The 22,647-nt window shown below is 41.6% G+C and overlaps 1 protein-coding gene across 5 annotated transcripts in view; it reads right to left on the bottom strand.

Moving 5' to 3' along the window:
• The window catches only part of RAPGEF6 (Rap guanine nucleotide exchange factor 6), a 141,316-nt gene extending 126,739 nt beyond the window's left edge, over positions 1-14,577 (bottom strand). For 2 of the 5 annotated variants that reach the window (XM_082211468.1, XM_082211472.1), the window contains exon 1: positions 12,612-14,577. In XM_082211468.1, coding sequence (XP_082067594.1) covers positions 12,612-12,680 — 69 coding nt within the window. In that variant the 5' untranslated portion in view covers positions 12,681-14,577. The remainder of the gene's footprint in view (positions 1-12,611) is intronic. The other 3 variants (XM_082211469.1, XM_082211470.1, XM_082211471.1) reach the window with 3 other exon arrangements.
• Positions 14,578-22,647: the final 8,070 nt, after the last annotated feature.

Raw genomic sequence — 22,647 nt, 5'->3', positions numbered from 1 at the left:
AAAAAGGTAAAATGAATAAATTGGTTAATTCACTATACACAAATTCAACACATGGATTCTTACATAAATATTAATCAAAAGCCTCCAAATTGCTGAGCATCTCCACATTTGGATCTCAGCTATATGTAAGTGCCAACTTCTATGACTAGTTTTAACATACGAAAGCACATTGTAGTACTGTATACAATAAAAATGCATTCATACATATTATACATAAACATATATGCAGAGAACATTCTTCATATCACTAGTGAGGAACCTCAGGCTAAAATGCTTCCTCATTTCTTTCATCCACAATTCCTCCCCTTTCACAGAAGCATGAAGACTGAGGAAGCAATGACACTTCCAATGCAGGAAATCCAGAGCTAGCATATCCACAAAAACTGACTGCCCAGCTTCTTCCTGAAGAACGCCAAGCAGTCCTTTGAGTATTTACTTCTATCATTTGCAATTGTTCCAGTTGTATGCAAACCATGGTTTGACAAAATGTTGTCTTTTCTCAACCGAGATCATATGGAATGGAGGGTAGAGGGAAAGATCAGATGTTTCTCACTACTTGTTCACGTACACTGCACACCATGATTTGATACTGCATCTGAATCGTCACAAAGAGAAGATTCTCTCTCTTTTCACTAATTGCAGCCCTTATTCTGACAGGATGATTTGAGTCTTAGCTAAAACTTAATGACAGAAAACTTCTCAGCAAACTACTGAACATTTAAATATACTGTAAAATAGTAATTGTTAAGATCTTACAGTATTTAATCCTAAACATGCCTACAGAAACACGGTACTGTATAACCTTTGGCATCTCCCACTAGCAGGTTTTACAGATACTGTACAGTATAATTACATGCTGTTGCTACTATATACCAGGTGTAAAATATAGGGCATATCCAGCCCTAGGTTTTGTCTATGGCCTTCAGCCTATGGTGCTGTGTGGGAATTTACCTAGCATAATTTTTTAAGAACAGAAGCCCAGGATAAGGTTTTTCGAGAATAAAGGCATTGGGAGGGTTGATATGGCTTAAAGACCCTGCTTTGATTGTCCCTGGTCATTATAGACCTTTGGGCTCAGAAGAACTAGTGTGATTCGCGAAAACGGACATAACTTACCCAGTCTGTCCTTCAGAAAAATTGAAGATGCTATATACCCAGGTTATATCCAAAAGGAACCTTTATCAAAATACTCTTAGGTATGCTACGAACAATGAAAGGAAACAAGATTCCAAAAGGGCATTCAACCCATTTTGAAGGTAACTTCCACTCAAGCCAGGCAGCTGTGGGGAACCTTCAACTAAAGGTAAACCAGAGGAAGAGGATTTGAAGGGAGAGGCTGCTTGCCAAGACCATTTGCAGGTGTTAAAAGTGGAAGGACATCTGTTTCCAATGTTTACTAGCACACTGGCATCAGCAAGACTGAGAGGATGCCAGCACTACAGTCCTCAGGTGGAGGAAGAGGGAATTTCTGGTTATAGAAGGTGGGGTGTGTGGCTCTAATCTATTAGCAATCTAAATGATGCTGATGTATCATTTCAACTAGATAAAAGAGCATGTACATTCCAAAACAATTCAACACGATTTAGAGGCAAAAAATATTTTAGGACTGTATGGAAAATCAGAAAGAATATAATGTTTTTAAGTGTTTACTTCCCCTTTGCTTAATTTGCAGAGGCTGGAACCTATCTGATTTCCTTTACTTCCTGCTGAGGCCCACTTCTAAAAATAATTCTTAATATATTTTTTTTTGCTGGAAATGTAGTAACCACATTGAAGGCTATGAAAATAAGTTTACTTCAGCACTTCAGGACCCGGTCATAACTACTCTAAGAAAGCAAACTGCTCTTCTTGTACTACCACAAGTTCTGCATACTTGCAAAGGGCTCCTAGTAAGCCCCTTGGTTGTACAAAATATTTAATATTCATTGATTACATGATTAAAGTCACCCAGAGAAACCTGCAAAATGTTTTTCACTTAGAAATCAGATTTAGACAAGCAATTTATTAAGGAATATAAAACAGGCACAAAATTCTGCTTTCATTTTGCTTTTAAAAAACCCAGTAGTTGATAACAAGAAATAGAAACCTAAAGACATGCTGAAAACTTGCTTCCTTTAAGCAATAAGCTTGGGATTGCACTAGGCCTTATCTACTGCAGTTGCATCCATCTTTTGGAGTCAGGATGCAGGATGCAGGTAAAAGCCACATCAGTAATGTTTTTATAAAAAAAACACTACTGTTATTAAGTCCCAATAAAAGCCTGCTGGACTAAGTTCAACTGATGCCAAACTCTGAGTCAATGTCATTCATATATCTCGGGGGGGGGGGTGTTCCATAGGCAAGGTGCCACTGCAGAGTAAGCAGTCTCACTGGTTGTCACAGTAATACCTCTTGGTGGGCCTCGCCCATCCATCCTATTACCAATTCTGTTTTAATCAATTTGGCATAACATAATGTTTCCAATTTCCCAATATGAGTTTGGGCCATTACCAAATGTGACATTTTCTTCATGACTTTTGTAACGTTTGTGTAGTTTGTCATGTTGACATGGCAATCTACAAGAGGTCTGAATCTCTTTGGGACCTTTGGACCAAAAATTATGGTATCTAACCAAACCATAGTAACAACAATAAAAAACAATATTTTTACAATGCAAACATTGAGAACAAACAGAAGAACCACTTGGCAACAAATGTTTAAAGTGGGGCACTGGTGGCAGTTTTTTCATACAGCCTGTTCTTGATTTCCGAAAAGGTCTGAAACAAGCTAAATCGTTTACTAATTATGTGTTATGTACTACAGAAGTTCCAAACATTTTGCACGTCTTAAGCAGATTTAGTGCTTTAAATTGATCACCTTAATTGGAAGAAAGCATTTTGTTCAGAACCCTATCCAGAGAATTTTAAACTGAAACCTATGATGAGAGGCACATGTATACTTTCTGGCTGAGATTCTGGTCTTAATCCAGTCTGTTCCGTAGAATGAAACCCTAAACCAGAGTTCACCAAACTTTTTCAGCAGGGGGCTGGTCCACTGTCCCTCAAACCTTGTGGGGGGCCGGACTCTATTTTGAAGAAGAAAAATGAACGAATTCCTATGCCCCACAAATAACCCAGAGATGCATTTTAAATAAAAGGGCACATTCTACTCATATAAAAACACACTGATTCACGGACCATCCGCAGGCTGGATTTAGAAGGCGATTGGGCCACATCCAGCCCCCGGGCCTTAGTTTGCCTAAACTATTTTTGAGCTTTTGCTGTTCTCTCACAAAGGTAATGTCAGAAGGAGGCCTAAGTCCAGTCCTATGCTGTGATGTGCAGAAAATGAGCCACCAGGAAACCCCTTCTTCTGATCCTAAGAACTCACCCTCAGTTGGCATGGGTAAGCATACGCATAGTATACTCAAAGCTATCTGCCCACAAAAGAGAGAGTGACCAAAAATCTATACATGATGGCTTTTATTTATTACAATAATGTAGCAGGGCACTCTTCACAAATGAAGGGATAAATGGAAGTCAACAAATTTCAGCCTTGAATAACAAACCCTTATGTAAATACTACCCAATTGGAGACACAATTGAACACAATAATGAGGACTAAAATGTGCTTTCAAAACCAAAGTTATATTTCTTTTAAACCAAAAGCTGAGAATTTCAGAAGTGGACCATCTGACAGTTCCCACCACACTAAGCACAAAACTATGTGCTTATAGACAACTACCAGCCCACAGTCTAATTATTTCAGTACAGGGTGGGGTGAGAATCAGTTCTACTTGTTATGAAGTCCCTGTTTCTCTGGGAAGTATACAGTGCCTTTGAGTCAGTTATTCAATATACAGTATTATAGGCAGAAGCAAAGCTTCTCTTACTTTAACAATAACTTTTTGTCCTAATACGATGACAATGTTTGTCACTAAGCTATGCTATAACTGGTCAACACCTCACTCCCCATTAGTCCCACTAGTGAGAGCCAGTGTGGTGTAGTGGTTAAGAGCGGTAGTCTTGTAATCTGGGGAACCGGGTTCGCGTCTCCGCTCCTCCACATGCAGCTGCTGGGTGACCTTGGGCCAGCCACACTTCTTTGAAGTCTCTCAGCCCCACTCACCTCACAGAGTGTTTGTTGTGGGGGAGGAAGGGAAAGGAGAATGTTAGCTGCTTTGAGATTCCTGAAGGGGAGTGAAAGGCGGGATATCAAATCCAAACTTTCTTTCTTTCTTTCTAGTCATTGGCTGACCTACTGAGCAATGATGCATCCTAAAGATTGCTTTAACTATGTAGACAGGTATCAAATAGCTCCATCAAGACTATTACCTTCATAACACAGGGAAGTGTAATCATTAAAGCATCTTTAATTCTAAAGCTTTCTTTTTCATGACATATGGGATGAAGGATAGCAAAGCTCCATTATAAGCATATATTCCATATAGAAAATAGGTTCACGATAGCTACTGAAATGTACAAATACATATAGAACCCAAAACATCCGTCATACAGTTATGCAAAGGAAAGTCTTCCAAGGGATGTGCCCTATAATTCAGGACATCCTGACTCACTGGCTCAAATTTGCCAGCTGACTTTTATGACCTCTAGAACGGGAAGCCCTAACACAGGATTTGTCACAAACAAAACAGGATGCAAGTGATAAAATATACCATCATCCCTACCTCACAATTGAGAAGAAAAAAACTTTTATATTAAAGGAAGCCAAAATTCAACTGAACACATTTTCACGTTGATTTTTAACCACACATTTGTAAATGCTCAAAACTATTTGGGGAGATAGGTTTTTCTGGAAATAACAGATGATTTATTTTAAAAATAAATTATAAAAGTTGCTTAATTAATATAGGTCATGGAGGGAAACAATTAGCTAAGACTAACTCCTTAGTGCACCTAAAAGATTTAAGCATGGAAGTTATTGGACCCATGAAAAAAAAACCTCTACTTCAAAATACCAGTTATTTCTGGAAACAAGAAGCAGATGTTTTCCTCTGTTTGGCTCAGCTGTGCAACAGCACAACAGGCCTTTTGTTATGCTGTCAGCAAGAATTTTATTACAGCCTTTTTTACAGTGTTCATCACTAGGGAATCTGGGTGCATGGTACACTTTGTATATTAAAGGAGAATTCATAATAATGGCATAAACAGAAAACAACAGTTGCAACCAGAGCAACTTTGTTAGCAGTCTTCCATGATTTTAAATAATGGCAGAAAGAGGAATTAGTCCTTCAAAAGAAAGAACCATGCAATAATCCACCAAAAAGGTATTTTAACAGGATGTGACAAAATAATTTCCAAAAATCAGAAAAGCTGTAACTCTGCTTTTTTGCAACAGAAAAGTAATTTCAAAGACAGCGTGCAACCAAAAGAGAAAGCCTAGCTGACATCTATTTATGTTCCCCATTCTCATCTACTGTATACAGTATTATTTGAAATAGTAAAATAAAATTACATATTTTTAGAAGAAAGTAGCAAACAGTGGGAAGAATTCAGTGTTGCACTATTCGGATAGTCCTCTCCATCTCCCCTCTCCTCCCCCTGTGTGTTATTTGGGGGGGCTGTCCCAACCCCTCAGATCTGAATTGGGAAGTGTGGGGAACACACAGGAGGAAGCCTCATTGCACTAGCAGGATTTGTTGCACTAGCTCCTGCTGGCACAACTGTTTAGCTGAATACACCCCCGTGTTTGTTTTCAATTTGGTTTGTTGTAAATAAAGAGAAATGCATCCCATTACTTTTCCAGAGTTCTGTATCAGAAAATCCAAACCTCGGAACTCATCACTACAAAATTGAAGAAGCGAATACCCACTGATGCTTTTCTGTTGCGAAGGAAAATAAGGATGATCAATAAATACTTCTTAACATTCTATTTTTTTCTGGACACCTTCTTAATAAACATTAGTCATAATACACCAAAGTTAATTGTAAATGTGCATGCATTTTTTGTTAATTTTCATTCAATCAGTCCCAGTGCCAAATTAAGTACTACTTTTACAACTTCACCATGCTCAAGTAGTAGCACATATCTTGTCAAGGGTAGAAGGCACTCTACTGCGGTGTTTCCCAACCACTGTTCCGCGGCACACTAGTGTGCCGCGAGATGTTGCCTGGTGTGCCGCGGGAAAAATTAAAAAATTCGAAAGATAGCTTTATATCCGGAGAGGCGGCCTTCAGGCGAGTTTTAATTTTAATTTTCCTTCTCCCACTTAATGCCCCATGCTCGCCCGAGCAGCTTGCAGTCCTCGGTAACCACGGCGACCCGAGGGAGGGGAGGGAACAGGGAAGTCGAGGGCGGCGGCGAACCGCGATGACGTCAGTGGGCCGCGCCGCCTCGCCCTGGCACGGTGTGAGAGCCCCGGCTAGTGGCGCGAGCTTTGGAATAAGTGGGATCCGTGTGCGCGAGACCGAGATCGCGGGTAAGGAGCTCAGCCCTGGGCAGGAGGAAGCGGGGCTGCGCGTGCAGGCCACATCCCCACAGAGAGCGAGCCTCCCCCGGCCCACCACTCCGGGCAGGTCCACTCGCATGAGGGGGCAGCGATGGCGACGGCCGGCAGCTTGCCTGCAATGCCATCCCTCAAGCAGGCGAGGAGCCCGGAGGCTACCAGATGCGAGTCCTCTTTCCCACCCTGCTTGGGAGTCCAGAGCACTTGGTCGCATTCAGGATCTAGAGTGGGGAAGCGGGGCTTGTGTCTGGGCTGGACACATTGGGCTGCCTGTGCCGCTCGACCTGCGGGGAGAAATCAGGGTGGGAGTCACGACCGTGAGGCAGGGCTGCCAAGTGTGGCAGAAGAGGACACGGCCGTCGCACCTGTCCTTAGGTAGGAGCTTCTTCCGTGTCGACCTGCTGCCCTAAAGTCTTGGCTTTTTGGCGGTTGGCACAGAAGGAAGGCAAGGGGGAGGGGAAAAAAATGAAACTTACACTTTCGTGCGTCCCTCCCGGCGTGACGCTGCGCGCTGACGTCACGGGGCTGTAATGGTGGTGTGCCTCGAGATTTTTTTCATGAAACAAGTGTGCCTTTGCCCAAAAAAGGTTGGGAAACACTGCTCTACTGTAATACAAATTAATGAAAAAGTGTAAAATGCAGATTGTGTGTACGGAGGGGGTCTAGATTCTAGTTCTTCCTCACAGTTAGTATTATATGATCAGCATTATCAATGCCAACAGTGATGAAAGAGCCTCTCCTCTACATCTACATTTGGTGTACCCTGCAGACAGGGGAATCTAACAGTGCAATACTAGCCATATTTACTCTGAGGTATACAGAACTCACTCCCTAATAAGCATAGTTAGGATTGCTGTCCATGTCTCTTACAGCACAAGTCTATTCATCCACAGATATAAGCCATATTAAGTTTAATAGGACTAACTCCAGGGTAAGCGTGTAGAGGATCACAACCTGATCCTCTGCCGTCACAGAATAAATAAATCTCCTACAGCATTTTGAATACTGTTAATATATTTGTATTGTAAAAAATATGTTATCAATCATTATATTAAACTGTGTATTATTTGAATAAAACTGAGCCAAAAATAGCCCCAATGTTACCTGCCATTAGACCTGTTTTCATATTTTAGTGAAATACAGCGAAGTTGCAGGTAATTTCAGGCCCTGCTTTCCATGCTGCCAGTGTACTTTATGAATAAAAATACTTCAAAAGATTTTCTACAAAATTGGCCTCAAGCAATAAAACATTGTCTTAAGTAGCCCAAAAATTTGCCGAGATTACAAGGTAGGCACTTCAAAGCACTTCAGTATAGGGACATATAGGCCTTCATTAGTTTAAGAACTTATCTACTATTACCCCCATCCCCCAAAAAATGCTCCAATGATATTTTAAAGATAAATATCACTCTTGTGGTAATTTCACACACATTCATGAAGTTTTCCATCTCTTTAAACATGAGCCAACATGTTAGCATATATGTTTTGCATATTGCACAGTTAAGAATTGGAACTCTACCAGAAAAACAAGAACTTACTCCTGAAGAAAAAATAATAATATGTAACACCTAGATGAATTTTAGTATCACACATTAAACCCTAAAGTAGACTAAACAATCATAATAGTTTCAATTTGAATAGGTTAAAGCAAGGTTAACTTATACCAACAGCAGTGCTTTTACTAGTAATGCATCTATCACTGATAATTATCACCTTAATTTGGGTAGAGACCTATGCATGAATGTGTTTAATTTACCCAATAGATTTTATGACAGTTATTACAAATAAAATTCCTAACTACATAATTACAAAAGGGATAACTGAAATGTCACAGATATTATTCCTATTATTACACAATCTGTTATTATTTGAAGTTAAAACAGTGGTAAAAGTTGCCAAGGTATCTACCTATTTATCTGGCTTGTTTGTTTTTTAATGTGCCAGTTTCCCACCTATCAACCACATAATGCTGAAGGGCAGAGGTAGCTCACATAGTGTCCTCCCAAAGTTGCTGGACTACAACTCCAGCTGGGCCAGGCCAGTGACCAAATAGCTGCCAAATCAACACACTCTTCCACCCAACCTCAGAGCTGGTGAAGGGACACAGATCACAACAAAGCTGTCAAGACAATCCTTACCCACCTTTACAGCTTCAAAGTTGGGAGAAAGGCTTGTTACATGTCAAAGCGCAGTGCCATACCCATCTTGTTAAATGTAACTGTTGAAGGCCAGCTAACCATCTTTCAAATATTCATGTTAGTTTGACCTCAGAAGCATGCACTACCAATTCAGTTCTCTTACTCCAGGCAAACTATACACAGAATTACAATATATCATCAAAGAGGTCATAGTTTTAACTAAATATCCAATTTTATTGCTAAGAATGCTTACTGTAAGAATGCTTATTTTCTAAAGAAAATAAAGAAATGATTTGCTTCCGTTTTGCATGATAGCCCTAAGGTCTGTGTACTGGCTAAGATTCAAAGACCAAACTTCAAACTAAGGAACTGAGCACACCCCAAAGAATCTTCCTTTTTTTATTTGAATGGCAGACTCCCATTTCCTTTTTTCATCAGTTTCAAAAGTGGTTTTCCATGAGGACTTCTATTTGAGAAACACAAGCCCAAACCTTCTTAGGAGTAGAAAACTGCCTATGTGTTTATTTGGATCTAAGCCACTCATATGTCGCCCATATAATAAAAGCTTATGGGCCTTTGCATAACATTAAATACGTATGTTTTCCTTCTCTTCCCTCAGTGTAGCTGCAGTCTTCAATTAACTGTGGTTTATTGCTGTATCTGTGGCTAATATTTAACTATGGTTTACAGAAACAACCAGAATCATAGGACACAGTTTCAAGTTGGCTTGTTTGAATAAGCCATGGTTAAGACCAACTATGGCTTGTTGGGGTTTAGATGTAACAAGTAACTGCAATAAGTTTAAAATGGAAGTAAAAGCTGCCCATTGCATCACTGCAGTCATAACAGAGGGAAAAAAGGAAATACCATAATCCATGAGCCAGAAGCAAATTCATCCAACACTAAATCATTTCCACATCACACTAAACCAAGTGCAACACAAACAAGCTAGAAGGAGTTGCAGTGAGCTTTGGGCTCACACATTCCCCAGACCCTTCCCATTCAACTAGAAGGAGTTCAGAAGATTTTGCTTCCACTTTCTTTTCAAAGTACCGGTAGCTTGTTTAATTGCTGCTGCAATATGAGATAGAAAACTTTTGCTTCTCTTTTAAGAAAGTTAATTATTATGACTGAACCTGGAGAAACTATAAACACCCTAAACCAGGCATCCCCAAACTCGGCCCTCCAGCTGTTTTGGGACTACAACTCCCATCATCCCTAGCTAACAGGATCAGTGGTCAGCAATGATGGGAATTGCAGTCCCAAACAGCTGGAGGGCCAAGTTTGGGTATGCCTGACCTAAACCATGCTGTATTTACACACACATACATATATATATATATATATAACACAATAATTAAGCAAGCCAACTTCAAGTCATGGTTTACAATCCTGGCTTGTTCCCCTAAACCAGCATGAGTCAATATTGTGTCCTCCAGATATTGTTTGACTACAATCCCATCATCTCTGTCTACTGGCTGGGACCAAATTGTAGTCCACAACATCTGGATGGCACCATTTTGGAAGAGATAAGAGACCAAGTATTTCTCTCTGTCAGATGTTAGGCTCTATTTAGATATTCACTATTTTGATACTCACCCCACTGGTGTACTTCTATATTCACAAAAGGAAAGCTCTATAAGAGAAGAGTCACTACTATATGTGTAGCATATTTTCATTTCCACAGGTATGTGGTAGCTTATTGCCTAGTTGAGGGAGATATTGAATAAGGAAACTTGAACAGAAGATGCTGAAGGAACTTTTATTTATTAAATCTTTTGACTACATTTGGCAGTACACCATTGGTTTTATTTGTCTAAAAGCAGCAAATACAACAGTTCTTGTTATCAACCTACATAAAACCAAGCCTGAAATTCCTTTCAGGTCAATCAGCAAGGAGGAAGAAATGACTGAAAAATGGTCAAGCCTGAATTTTGATTATCACCAACAAGTTTACATATGTGAAGTTATCACTTTGCATTGGAATTACTTTAATTATTCCAACACAGACCTGAACGGAAGAATATATAGATTTATCATTTTATACCACCACTACATTTTAGCACTTAAGTACCCGAACTGTTTCTAGCTTCAAGTTACCACTTACTTAAATACAGAGTTTTAGTGATCTAAGTTTTAATTTAACAATGCATGTGTTCCACAAACTACCCAAAAGTAGTTAGTGACCCCAAGGTTCATATTCACACCCCCCAGATATCTGCAAACATCTTTTGCTTATCTTTTATGGAACAGTGCAAGCTTTTTTATTTCTAGCAGCTCTCTTCAGTTAGCTAACACCATTTTAGACAGATACAGCCTTTGGGTTTTCTGTTTTGGTTATAAACTTTCTTTTTTTAAAAAAAGAAGGGGGGATTGAATGGCAATCTCTGTAACTTGACTGCTGAATGCTCAAATATTCAGCAAGAAACTAAACAACACTAGCATCAGAAGTACTGGATTAATAAGAATCCAGTTGCATCTGTTGCTACTATCCAAATATGGTTAGCTCAATTTCCATCTCATCCCTTTAAAAGTAACAGGAAACAGTAAAGATACATGCTCAGAACCTCATATACACATACTGGATAGAAATCAAAGATTATTCTTCTTAACCCTGACTATCCTTCAACTGAATTGGGAAAGAAGCATTTCCCATCAATTAGTTAAATATCCACTGGGATCCAAGTGCATTTATCAGGAAGTGGATACAACTGAAGGATGGCAAACCAGGGATAAGGACAAAATTAAAAACCAGAACAATTTAAAAAACAACAACCAGTCTACCCTACAATCAATGATTCTTCCAAGTATGGTCTCCAAAAAAGCCAGTTCAGGAAACATAAAATGAAGTAATGTGAAGCCTAATTTCTTAGATCTGAATGTCAAAGTATTATAGAAAGACAAAATAGTGAGAAATGCACATGAGATTGATTAAGATTACTGGCAACGACTATTTTCTATGTCCTATTTCAACACATTTTCTAGAAGGCTCTTGTTCCAGGATTCTTTGCTAACCGAAGTAGCAACAGAGAACAGATGCTTCCCTGTCTCAAAAAGAGCCAACTGTAGCATGGTTATCTTCCCATAGTGCCCCCCTCTCTCAGCCACATATAATCACAGCAAGTATGATTCAAAAGACTCCATTCAGAACTTTTAACAAAAACATTCCCAGGCTGAGAATAAAATACAACAGCCTAACAACAATGGCCTTGCATAATTTACATTAAACCCCAAGTATTACTGGTTACAGATTAAGAGTTTTAATTACCACATCAGTGCTTAAGCATAACTACACTGCAACCCAATATCAACTACCCTAGGAATAAGTCCCATTAAACTCAATGGGACACTTCTGAGCAGACATACGTACAACTACACATTAGATTTGCAAATTTCTACACACATGCTTTGTGAACTTATATGGGGATACAAAAAGTATTTTAAACTAGGTGTCTAGATACCCATTTTAATCTTGAAGAACTATGTTTGAAAAATAGGTATCATTCAACTTTTACTGAGACACATCAACAACATGCAGCCTAAGTTACTGTGTTTCTGAGACTAAGAAATTGTGGTCTTAAGCACTGTAGCTTTTTAAAGTTCACAAAAGGCTACAGAAGGACTTTAAAGTGAAAAGGAGGGTATTCAACTCTCCTTTCTACAACTCTTGCAAAATTACCCAAAGTGTGTCACTGCATTTGTGTGTATAAGGAATGATTTCCCACAAAACTATTTCCTACATGAACTGTATTCCTCTGGAAGAAATATGTTGTTTGTCACTTCTTAGGAATGTACATATAGACATGTATTTCACCCATTCTTATGTCACAATCATGAAAGAACAACCAATAGGCATTTCTACCAGTGTATCCCACACTGCAAAACAAACATGCGTGCTTTGTCACGTGTGATGATACAATCCCAAATTCCGTGGGCAGTCCTAGATGGAAGCAAAAGAGTGCTTATGTGAAGCAGCTCCAACATTTAGGCATAAAGAAACCAAGTGAAAAGTTTACAGAATAACATACCTCTTGAGTTCTTTCTGATGGCTTTTTCCGCAGTGCTTGTTTAATCCTGGGATCCACAAGAGATGTCATCCTATTACTCTTGTTATCCAGTTGCCCTAGTTCACAAAAGGTTTTTTTTCCCCAAGTCCAGCCAAACCCCCTTGTTACAACAATAATGGTCTTGAAGAGGTTGTGGTGGTTTTTTTAAATTCCAGACAACGGGCAAATCTGAGGAACTGAAAGGTTTCACGAAGATCTCAGCACCTCCAATACATATTCCGCATCCCCAGAGAGGTCCAGCCGGGAAGAAAACATCCAGAGTTTCATCTCCTTCCAAGGTTTAGAAACTTTTTACAGCACGATCAAAGAATGAAAACAGTAGCCACTTCTCTTCCAGCAGGGATCTTGGGAGCGGGATCCAAGAAAAGACCTCATAACGCCACAAGGTTCAAAGGAGGAAAATGTTTTGGAAAAGAGAAAGAGGGGAGTGTTTGTGGTTTCTGGAAGGAAAAAATGTTTGGAAGTCGGGTGGCCAAATTCTCCTCCAGAATCCGCGCCAAGGGAGAGCCGCCGGGGGGGGGGGGAGAGGGTCAGATTAAGCACATGGAGGGCTCGGGAAACCTGGCGAGGGGGTCAGTGGGGGGGGGAGGCATGGCCGAATCCAGGTGTTGGGAGGGGAGGGGGTGGCTCAGCCATGGGGAAGAGGGAGGGAGGGAGCGGGGAAGGCGAGCCAACGGATTCCAGAAATATGGAGGGCGGGGATGAAGGGGGGGGGTGTTAAATCCGATGGTGAAATTTTAGGAGAAGGAATGGGAGGAGGGGAAAAGGGGTTGTGGCTGGGACTCCGCTCGTAGAAACGGAAGCTTCGCTGCGACTTGCTAATTTGGGGCGGAGAATGAAATGGGGGGGGGGGAGAGTGAGAGAGAGAAGAAAAAAAGATGTGGGGAGGAGAGACGCTGGCTGACTGACCCGCGTGTGTGTGTGAAATTCTGTCACGCGAAGCAAGGAACTCCCGTGTCAGCAGGGCAACGGGGGGGGGGGAGAGAAAGTGTCCGTTGAGGGCGTTGAAGCGACACAAACCGCTCTCCGTGGGGCGAGCAGGCACGTCGTCCGGCCGGGGGGTCCCGGGCTGGGTCCCCGTTCGCTCCCTTCCTCCCCTCAGCGGCGCGGTGCCCGCCCGGGGCTCCTCCAGGCTTCTCCCGCGGCTGCCCGACGGGCGCGCGGCGCAGGCGGCGGCTGCTTCATCCTCCACAGGCGGAGGGAGTCCGCTCGTCCTTTCCCTCGTTCTCCTCCTCCTCCTTCGGCTCGGGAGCGGGCGGGATACTTGCTGGGTTAGAAGTTACCGGCCAAAGTCTCCGGACTTTCTTCGGCCCGCCCGCTGCCTCTCGCTCACTCGCTCGCTCGCAGGGACGTGGCTGGCTTCGCGGTTCTCGTCCTCTCACGCACTGCTCATCCTTTGCGCGGGCGGGGGTTGAGGCGCACAAGTTCAACCGGCGACTCAAAACTTCCTCCGCTGCTTCTCCTTCTAGAGAAACAAAATGAGAGATAACCCACCGCCATTCGCCGAAATAAAAATTGGGGATAAAGGCATCCCTTCTCACACTCGCCACAAAAAACGCACCCGAGCCAGGGCGTTTTTCAGAAGCTGCGAAGGCGGGCGCCTTACACGGAGTATCAATTAGCGGAGGGAGGAGGAATAGGAGTATAAGACTTTCGACTCCAGAATGGGCTGGTGGAAAGGCGGGGCATGATCTAGACCCCGCCCACAACCATTGCTCCTTCGTGGAATGGAGAATCATAGAAACTGAAAGGCTAGAGTAACACCATAGAGTTGGGACGTTACACACACACACCCTGGCTTCCGGTTCCATTTAGAATGTGGTAGCCGCGTAATATGTCTGCGTGGAAGCGAGCGGAGCACAGCCGCGCCTGCACTTGGTTGACCGCAGCTTTTGACTGAGGGAGCGGTGGCGGTGACAGTTAACCAGGATAACTCTTGCTGCGGAGCGTTGATAACTCATTCATAGCAACACCGTTGGCTGAATTTAGTGCACTTGAAATACCATTATTATTGTTGTTGTCGTATTTTTTTAAAAAAATGCATATCGTCATAATACAAAACACCCACCTCAAAGTGCAATATGGAGATACCCCCTAAGGCAGGCGTGGCCAAACTTGGCCCGCCAGCTGTTTTGGGACTACAACTCCCATCATCCCTAGTAACAGGATCAGTGGTCAGGGATGATGGGAACTGTAGTCCCAAAACAGCTGGAGGGCCAAGTTTAGCCAAGCCTGCTTAAGGCTATCTAGCAGGGTTGCTGTAAGCCACTACCTTGCTCCCTTAGTCCTCCTGTCTGCAATACGGGAATCCCTTAAAGATTATTGCAGTGCCTGGAGACAGATTGGTCTCTGCAGCGACAGTAGGCACTGTAACCAGTGCTTTTTTTCTATAAAAAAAAAAATTAGGGATACTCTCGTTTTGATTCAAGAAATGCACCATTGTATAGTTCAAATTGGAGAAAATAAATAAATAGACAAAAGTACAAAGATTCACAAAATGTTTAGGGGTATGCGTACCCCTGTGTCCCCCCAGAAAAAAGTACTGACTGTAACTCTCCAACCACTCCTGAAGGCACACTCCTCCATTCCCCCCACCGCCGAAACAGACGGATGCTAACAACAGCAGCAATATGGGGCTAATAACAGTGGCTGTGCGGCAGAGTTGTTGCAAACCACTATCAAAATGTGGGGGCACATTGCAGGGTTCTTGTAAGTAGCCTTTTTTCAGCACCATCCCTACCCCAAAAACGTAGCGTAGGAACAATGGCATTGCTGGGATGTGGAGACGTGAACAGTGATAAACTTACTCCTCAACCTCTGAAATGTTCAAATAATAGCATGACAGTGTTGTGGAAATATGAACAGTGGACTACAATGAAAGTTTGTTGTCATAAACTACTCTCACCCGCAGCCTCCACCACCCTGCTTGCCAATCTCCAACAAGGCAAGAAGGCAAGGGTATTTTAAAGCTTATTCTTGTGAAGCAGAAAGCATTTACAGAGCAACTATTGGTGCTAAAAGTAATGACGAAATCTGGTTGTCAAACTATCGTTGTAGTCTGTCTATGTTCTCTTATAATGGCAATGGCACCCACCCACCTGAGACATGCTGGAACTGAGTTCCGACTGAAAAAGAGCCCTGCACGTATGGAACATGGTAGCATCATGATCAGCAGCCCACACTGGCCAACTCACCAGTGTGGAGTGTATTTTTGAAGTCTGGTAATAGATTGACCAGGCTCCTAAAAATAGGTTGTTAGCACGGCTGAGGAACATTAGTTCAGTTCCTGAGTTTTAAGAGGTTATATCATTATACAAGTAGTTCCAAGCAAAGAAAAGACATTTGGGAAAGATTGCTTGATAAAAAGAAATACGAGTGCTACTTGCTTATTCTGGAATTAAGGAACACCATACCAGAATAATTTCTTACAGATTGAAAAGTAAGCATCCTCTGTAATACAATGGTACCTCGGTTGTTGTATATCTTCATTGACAAACATTTCAGTTTTTGAACGCTGTAAACCTGGAAGTAAATGCTTCGGTTTTCAAACACGCCTCAGAAGTCAAACATGCCACGCGGCATCTGCTGAGTGCAAGATCCTGAGGCCCAGCTGCCAGCTATTGAGTTTTCAGTTTTTTAACGTTTCAGAACTCGAACTGTCTTCCGGAACGGATTATGTTTGAAAAGCAAAATACCACTTAACCTGTAAAACATATTTTTGAATAAGTATACAGTGTACCTCAGGTTAAGAACTTAATTCGTTCTGGAGGTCCGTTCTTAACCTGAAACTATTCTTAACCTGAGGTACCACTTTAGCTAATGGGGCCTCCCACTGCCACTGCACCGCCGTCGTGCAATTTCTGTTCTCATCCTGAAGCAAAGTTCTTAACCCCAGGTACTATTTCTGGGTTAGCGGAGTCTGTAACCTGAAGTGTTTGTAACCTGAAGCATCTGTAACCTGAGGTACCACTGTATTATACTTAGATTAAAACACACAGATGTACACACATACACACATTTGCCAGGCTTATGTGAGGTGCATTATTGTCTAGCCAATACATTTACAAACTGCTCATCCTCATAAGCAGGGTGTCTACAAGTCACAAAATACTGGAATGTGGGAGTGAATAACAGGAGGTAAATGAATCACTCCTTAATGCCTCTGCTTCCTGCATATTTCCTCTGAATCACCCTGACAGGGCCATTGTTAAAAGGGGGGGGGGCTGTTTGGGATATAGGTAGAACACTGATCTGACCCTAGCTAGTATAGCATAAACTATGGCCTCTATGTATGGAGAGGGCTCTGCAATCACAGAAAAATAAGTGACAGTAAAATATTTTTACTGATACTTTCTGATGCATGTATTTGTCAGTGGTCCATCTTTCTAACATCAGCCTCATTAGCAGCAGCTCTGTAGTATGGGTTCTAGCAACAAAAGCCTCTTTCAGTCATGCCCTCTAATATTTCTGAGGAATAACAATGCAATGCCTACTCAGAAGTATGTCATATTGAGTTTGATGGGCCTTAAGTGTGAACACGGTATAGGATTGTAGCCTATAAGCTTATACATGTGTTTTCCTTAATAAAAGTGAGCTATAGGTCTTTTATACACATAAACATGAAGATCCAGAACATGGCATCATATTTCATACAACTATTTTCAGTGACCAATTGCTAATGCACGATACATAAAACGTTTTTTCTTTCTTTCAAATTGACACTGAGTTGGGAAGAGAGTGACATGATGGAAATTTATGACTTTTAATTGTGGGATTTAACTCTAAAATCTAGAAAGCTGGATATGTAACCCAGCTGTACAAGTCAGAAACTGCTATCAGTTGTGTAACCAAAAGCAATTTTTTCTTACCTATCTTCCTTATTTTCTTACCTATCTTATCTTCTTCCTAGAGCACAATTATGTGAATGGCAGAAATTCTGGGGGAACAGAACCCTGAAAGTCTGGACAATGGCTGGAATAACTATTTGTAAAATCAATTTGCTGCACTTTCAAAGTTGGAGTGCCAAAATTTCTTAGTGATGAATCAAAAGGTGGTGAAAGAGTATCATCCCTGTATTACTAAACATTCCTTTTGTTACAAATCTATTTACAGACAGCAGCTGATTCAACTCTTTCCCCCTTTGTTTTTGTTGGGTGGTCTGATGTGGAGTTCCATTGACAACTCTGGAATGTTCACCAACTGTTAATGGACAGAAAGGTCATGAATGGCAAAATAGTGCTACACCGTATGAAATGTGATTCATCATTTAAGAAAGTAATCACAACAAGAGCAACAACTAGGGCAACTTGAAACATGACAAGAAGGCTACAGTCCTGAATAGAAGCAAACTCCCATTAGCATTTCATATGACATTACTAGGAAAATGTAGGGTGAAAATCCTAGATATGGGCATGAATCTTGCATGAAATGCCTGCACACTGCACTGCACATAGTCACACTGTTGCAGTTGCCATATTTCAAAAAGTAACATTCCTGAGCATTTTTAAGGAAACACACCCAAGATATTGAATTGTTATTTTATTTTTGAAACCATACAACCATACATCTGGGTTTTCCCAGACATTATGCCAATTTGGACATGTCAGGAAGTACTGTAAGCTGTAAGCACAGATTTCCACAAAACGTTTGATCACTATCATATCAACCAGAACTTGACAGAGATGGCAATGAGACTAAGAATGTTGAAGGAGCCCCAGGAATGCATATTCCAACTATTTTAGTTCCATAATAGTAACAAATAATATTTGGTTCTCTGACTAAAATTATAACTGCAGTGCATTTTTATAAATGGAAATAAATCATTTTCTGTGAAATCTATACATGTCAATTAAGAAGGAAGCGCCACTGAATTTCAATGTGTTTTTCTCCCAGTTACTATATGCAGAGTTACCTAGAAATAACTTTTTTCCTTTCTTTTTGCCAAGTGTCCGCTATTCAGACTATCAGCAAATCATTTCTATTCTCTACTGCCTGTAAAAAAAACAACAACCATCAGACCTAAACTCTGTAACGCTAACTCTGAAACAATAATACAGGACAATTCAGATACTATATTTTACTTTTGAAATGGTGCTGTTCTCTGTCATCCATTCTGAATTGTCTCTGAAGTGCTGGCTCCTAAGGTTCTACCATTCAGTGACTACAGTGAGGGTTAAACATGTAAAAGGCTGCATTTACATTGAAGTAAATGGGAGCTGCAAATTGCAAGCTACTTACTTAAAGAACGAATGAACTAATTTTTTTTTCTGGCAAAAGGTGTCTATTGTTCTCACGACTTCTGCCCAGCTATTTGCAATTCAAAGTAGTTTATGATGTATCTGCAAGGCAAACTGGTTCGTGGACAGGTGGAGACACTGAAAACATATACGCCTCAATCCAGTCTGCAGTATGTATTTGCAAAAGCAGGCTTTAACATGCATAGCCCCAACTGGACAAGTAACCACAAGCACGTGAGCAAGTGGGTGCTGTGTAGGAACACTTCAAGCTATAAAAAGCCACACCCAGAAGCTGGGACCTAACTAAATTCAAAACTGCATGTGCAATTCCAAGCACATAAAATTTATCATTTGGGAATCTTCCCCCACGCACATTAGCATATATTACTATCATTAGCAACTTGCACTTTTCCCGCTTCACCAAACACCTTCCAGTTTGGAGAGTAAATCTCACACCTGGTTACTTTGGATGCTGGCCAATAATACCCTGCAACTATTATTGGATGCAATCCCATCATGATGTGGTTGCTGACAGTTTAAGAGCGTGCAACCTTCCTTCCTGCATTCCACCACCATTTCCTTCACATTTTTACTTTTCAGTCTCCAATGAAATGGTTAAGGGGGTTTTTGTTTTGTTTTTTTGGTGAAACAAAAGGGAAAAAAGGAAGAGTCATCTCAATATCACAGATGCATTAAAAGTTGCTGATCTTTAACCATTGTCAGAGCGGGAAAAGGATGGTCGGGTGTCAGTAAAACTGACAAGGCTTCCTTCTTCTACACGACCTTGTCAAGTGACAGGATGGCAAATGCCGATGAATGTAGAAAAAGTTCAGCAAGGAAGCTCCATTTAATAATGGAGGCCATAGAAGCACTTCTGCAGAAGGAGGAATGGCTGGGTGGATTGGACACAAAACTCAGGTTTTGAATGCAGGCCTCTAAATACCCCGGCTTAACAAAAATACCTGATAAAGAAATGCTAGATTCTGGAGCATGTGTTAATTAATTATAAATCAGCACATTCGCTTATTTTATATAGTATGCTTTGCTTTTGCTAATTTGGGGAAAATGGAAAGAGCTATGCGGCCCCCACAACCACTTCCTTCCCTCTTTCCTTTCCTCCCACTTCTGAGAATTTGCCAAGTGTTACTAGCATGCTTTAGTTTCAAGTCAGTCTTCACAATCCTGAGGGCTAGAAACTTCTCTCTATAAATGTATGCTGTGATCCTGTGTATACTAAATTGCTCACCCAAGACAAATTCTAGGCATTCAGTTGTAAGATAGCACAGCCCTGTTTATGCATGTCTCCTTCTTTCCAGGGCTAGATTTGCAGTTATGGTAAGCATATCATAGCACTGGACCTCATGTATTCCTCTCCTCATTTCATTCTATGAGCAGGCATCCCATTGTTGCCTTGCAGATGGCCTCCTTCCTTCTCCTTGCATTGTTCTACAATCAATGGTATGGAAAGATATGTCGTATTCTTAACTCTGTCTTGCAAGCATTCCTCATTATGAAAGACATCCTGCATCTGTTTTGATCTTTCAAGCTAACGGTTTGTGTTTCCTCTGCAGCATTGCAAAGCTCCAGCTGCCTTTCTCTTGACATTTTGAGAGCAGGCATATGGTCAAATGCCTGTCATCCATCATCATATGAAGCTGAGTAGCCATTCAAGTCAGCAGAACACCCACTTTTCCAATAGGAACATATAGAAAGCTGTCTAAAACCATTGGTCCATCCAGCTCAGTATTTTCAACACTGGTACAGTCTTTCTCACATGGAGATGCCAGATTGAACTTGGGACCTTTTGGAAGTGAAGCTACATCCCTTCCCCCATCTAACCTGGTTCTGGTTTGGCTGATCTGGTTTCAGTAAGCTTTCTCCTTCCTCCTAAAAAGGTAAAGGGACCCCTGACCATTAGGTCCAGTCGTGACCGACTCTGGGGTTGCGACGCTCATCTCGCTTTATTGGCCGAGGGAGCCAGGATACAGCTTCCGGATCATGTGGTCAGCATGACTAAGCCGCTTCTGGTGAACCAGAGCAGCGCATGGAAACGCCGTTTACCTTCCCGCCGGAGTGGTAACTATTTATCTACTTGCACTTTGACATGCTTTCGAACTGCTAGGTTCGCAGGAGCTGGGAGCTCACCCTGTCGCGGGGATTCGAACAGCCAACCTTCCGATCGGCAAGTCCTAGGGTCTGTGGTTTAACCCACAGTGCCACCCGCGTCCCTCCCTCCTCCTAGCAACTTGCTATAGCCTGAAATTGACTGATTATTCCTAAGAGCTATCTGCCCCCACCCAATCTTGCCCATCCATTGATCTCTTTAAGGCTCTGATTGCAGTGGTGTTAGTGAGCATGCAAGCCTTCTTAGCTGCAGCATTCCCTCCCATGAGAGGCCTCTCTTGCTCCTCACCTGCTGAACTTGAGGAAGTTGATGAAAGGCTGATGGATATCAATTGATTTGCTCCCTCCTCCTAGGTAGCTCTTTGGCCCCGAGGTGGTTGCTTTTGTTTTTCTTTTGTCGTCTTGTGCTTAACTTTGTCTTGGTGTTGTTAAATGGGCATTTTCTTTCCTTGTACACTGCTTTGGGGTCCCTTGGGCCTGGGAGACCAGGATTCAAATCCCCACTCAGCCATGAAGGGGCATCAAAAGACATCCCTCATACCACTGTCCATTTCCTCCCTGCTCTGTGTTAATAATGGCCAAACTCTAGGTAATATAAGGTTACCAGACGTCCCCGTTTCCCGGGGACAGTCCCCGGATTTGCAATTCAGTCCCCTGACAAAATCCATCTATTTAGTAGGAAGTTGAAAAGTGTCCCCGGATACATTGAAAAAAATCTGGTAACCTTAAGGTAACACCATTTTGGACATGATACCATTTACCTGCTACTTTCCCTCCCTCCCTGTGTCAAGAACAGCCAAGATGGATACGATTAACATTTTTTTAAACGTCTTTTTAAAAATATGTAAATTGCAGGCATGCAGAGTCTGATCCAGACTGGAATCCTGGCATGGTGCGTACAGGGTCTTTAGCCTTTTGCTCTCTGCTGAGTCACAATCCAAATTGGAGGCCTCACACCTGTTGCTTGTTGCATTTTGGCTTCTTTTGGATCCAGATCAAGCTCCCTGTTTCTGCAATTTACTTCTTAAAAACTATTTGCAGAGTTGCTAACTGAATGAATGCCTTTGTTTTGGCCATAAATATGCTACAAAATTAATGCATTGTGCGATTTAAACGTGCCATCAGCTCTTACTGTTTTTATTTGTGAACAAACATCAGTCCTTCTTCTACTTTAGAAACAGAAATCTGTCTAATGGCGCAATCCTAACCATGTCCACTCAGAAGTAAGTCCTGTTTAATTCAAAGGGGCTTAATCCCAAGTAAGAGGGTTGGGAATGCAGCCTAAATTGTTTTTAAATTAGACTGAAGAGTGGAAGGAACCGGGCATTTTTCATAACATGCAGGGTAATAATTCCCTGTTCTACTCTTGTTAGTCCTATTTGCATCCCGCTTATATTACAAAGAAAACAGGACCTCAGATACGATGATCAAACAAAAGCCGATCTGTGCACGAGGATCGCAGGCTGCATCCTGGTAGGTACTGCATACATTATATTGTAATGGGCATGTGTGTTTCATGTCACCTCTGTATGTTTCACTTTCTTACAGCTCTATTTAGCATCAGCATCAGTTTACCTGCAGACACAGAAACATGTCACTAAACTTCATAGACATGCTGGATAATACAGTCATCTAAG

This window comes from Podarcis vaucheri (genome assembly GCF_965113315.1).
Source record: "Podarcis vaucheri genome assembly, chromosome: 2".
Taxonomy (NCBI): Eukaryota; Metazoa; Chordata; class Lepidosauria; order Squamata; family Lacertidae; genus Podarcis; species Podarcis vaucheri.
Note: the sequence above shows the minus strand (reverse complement) of the source record. Positions and strands in the feature narration are given on the sequence as shown.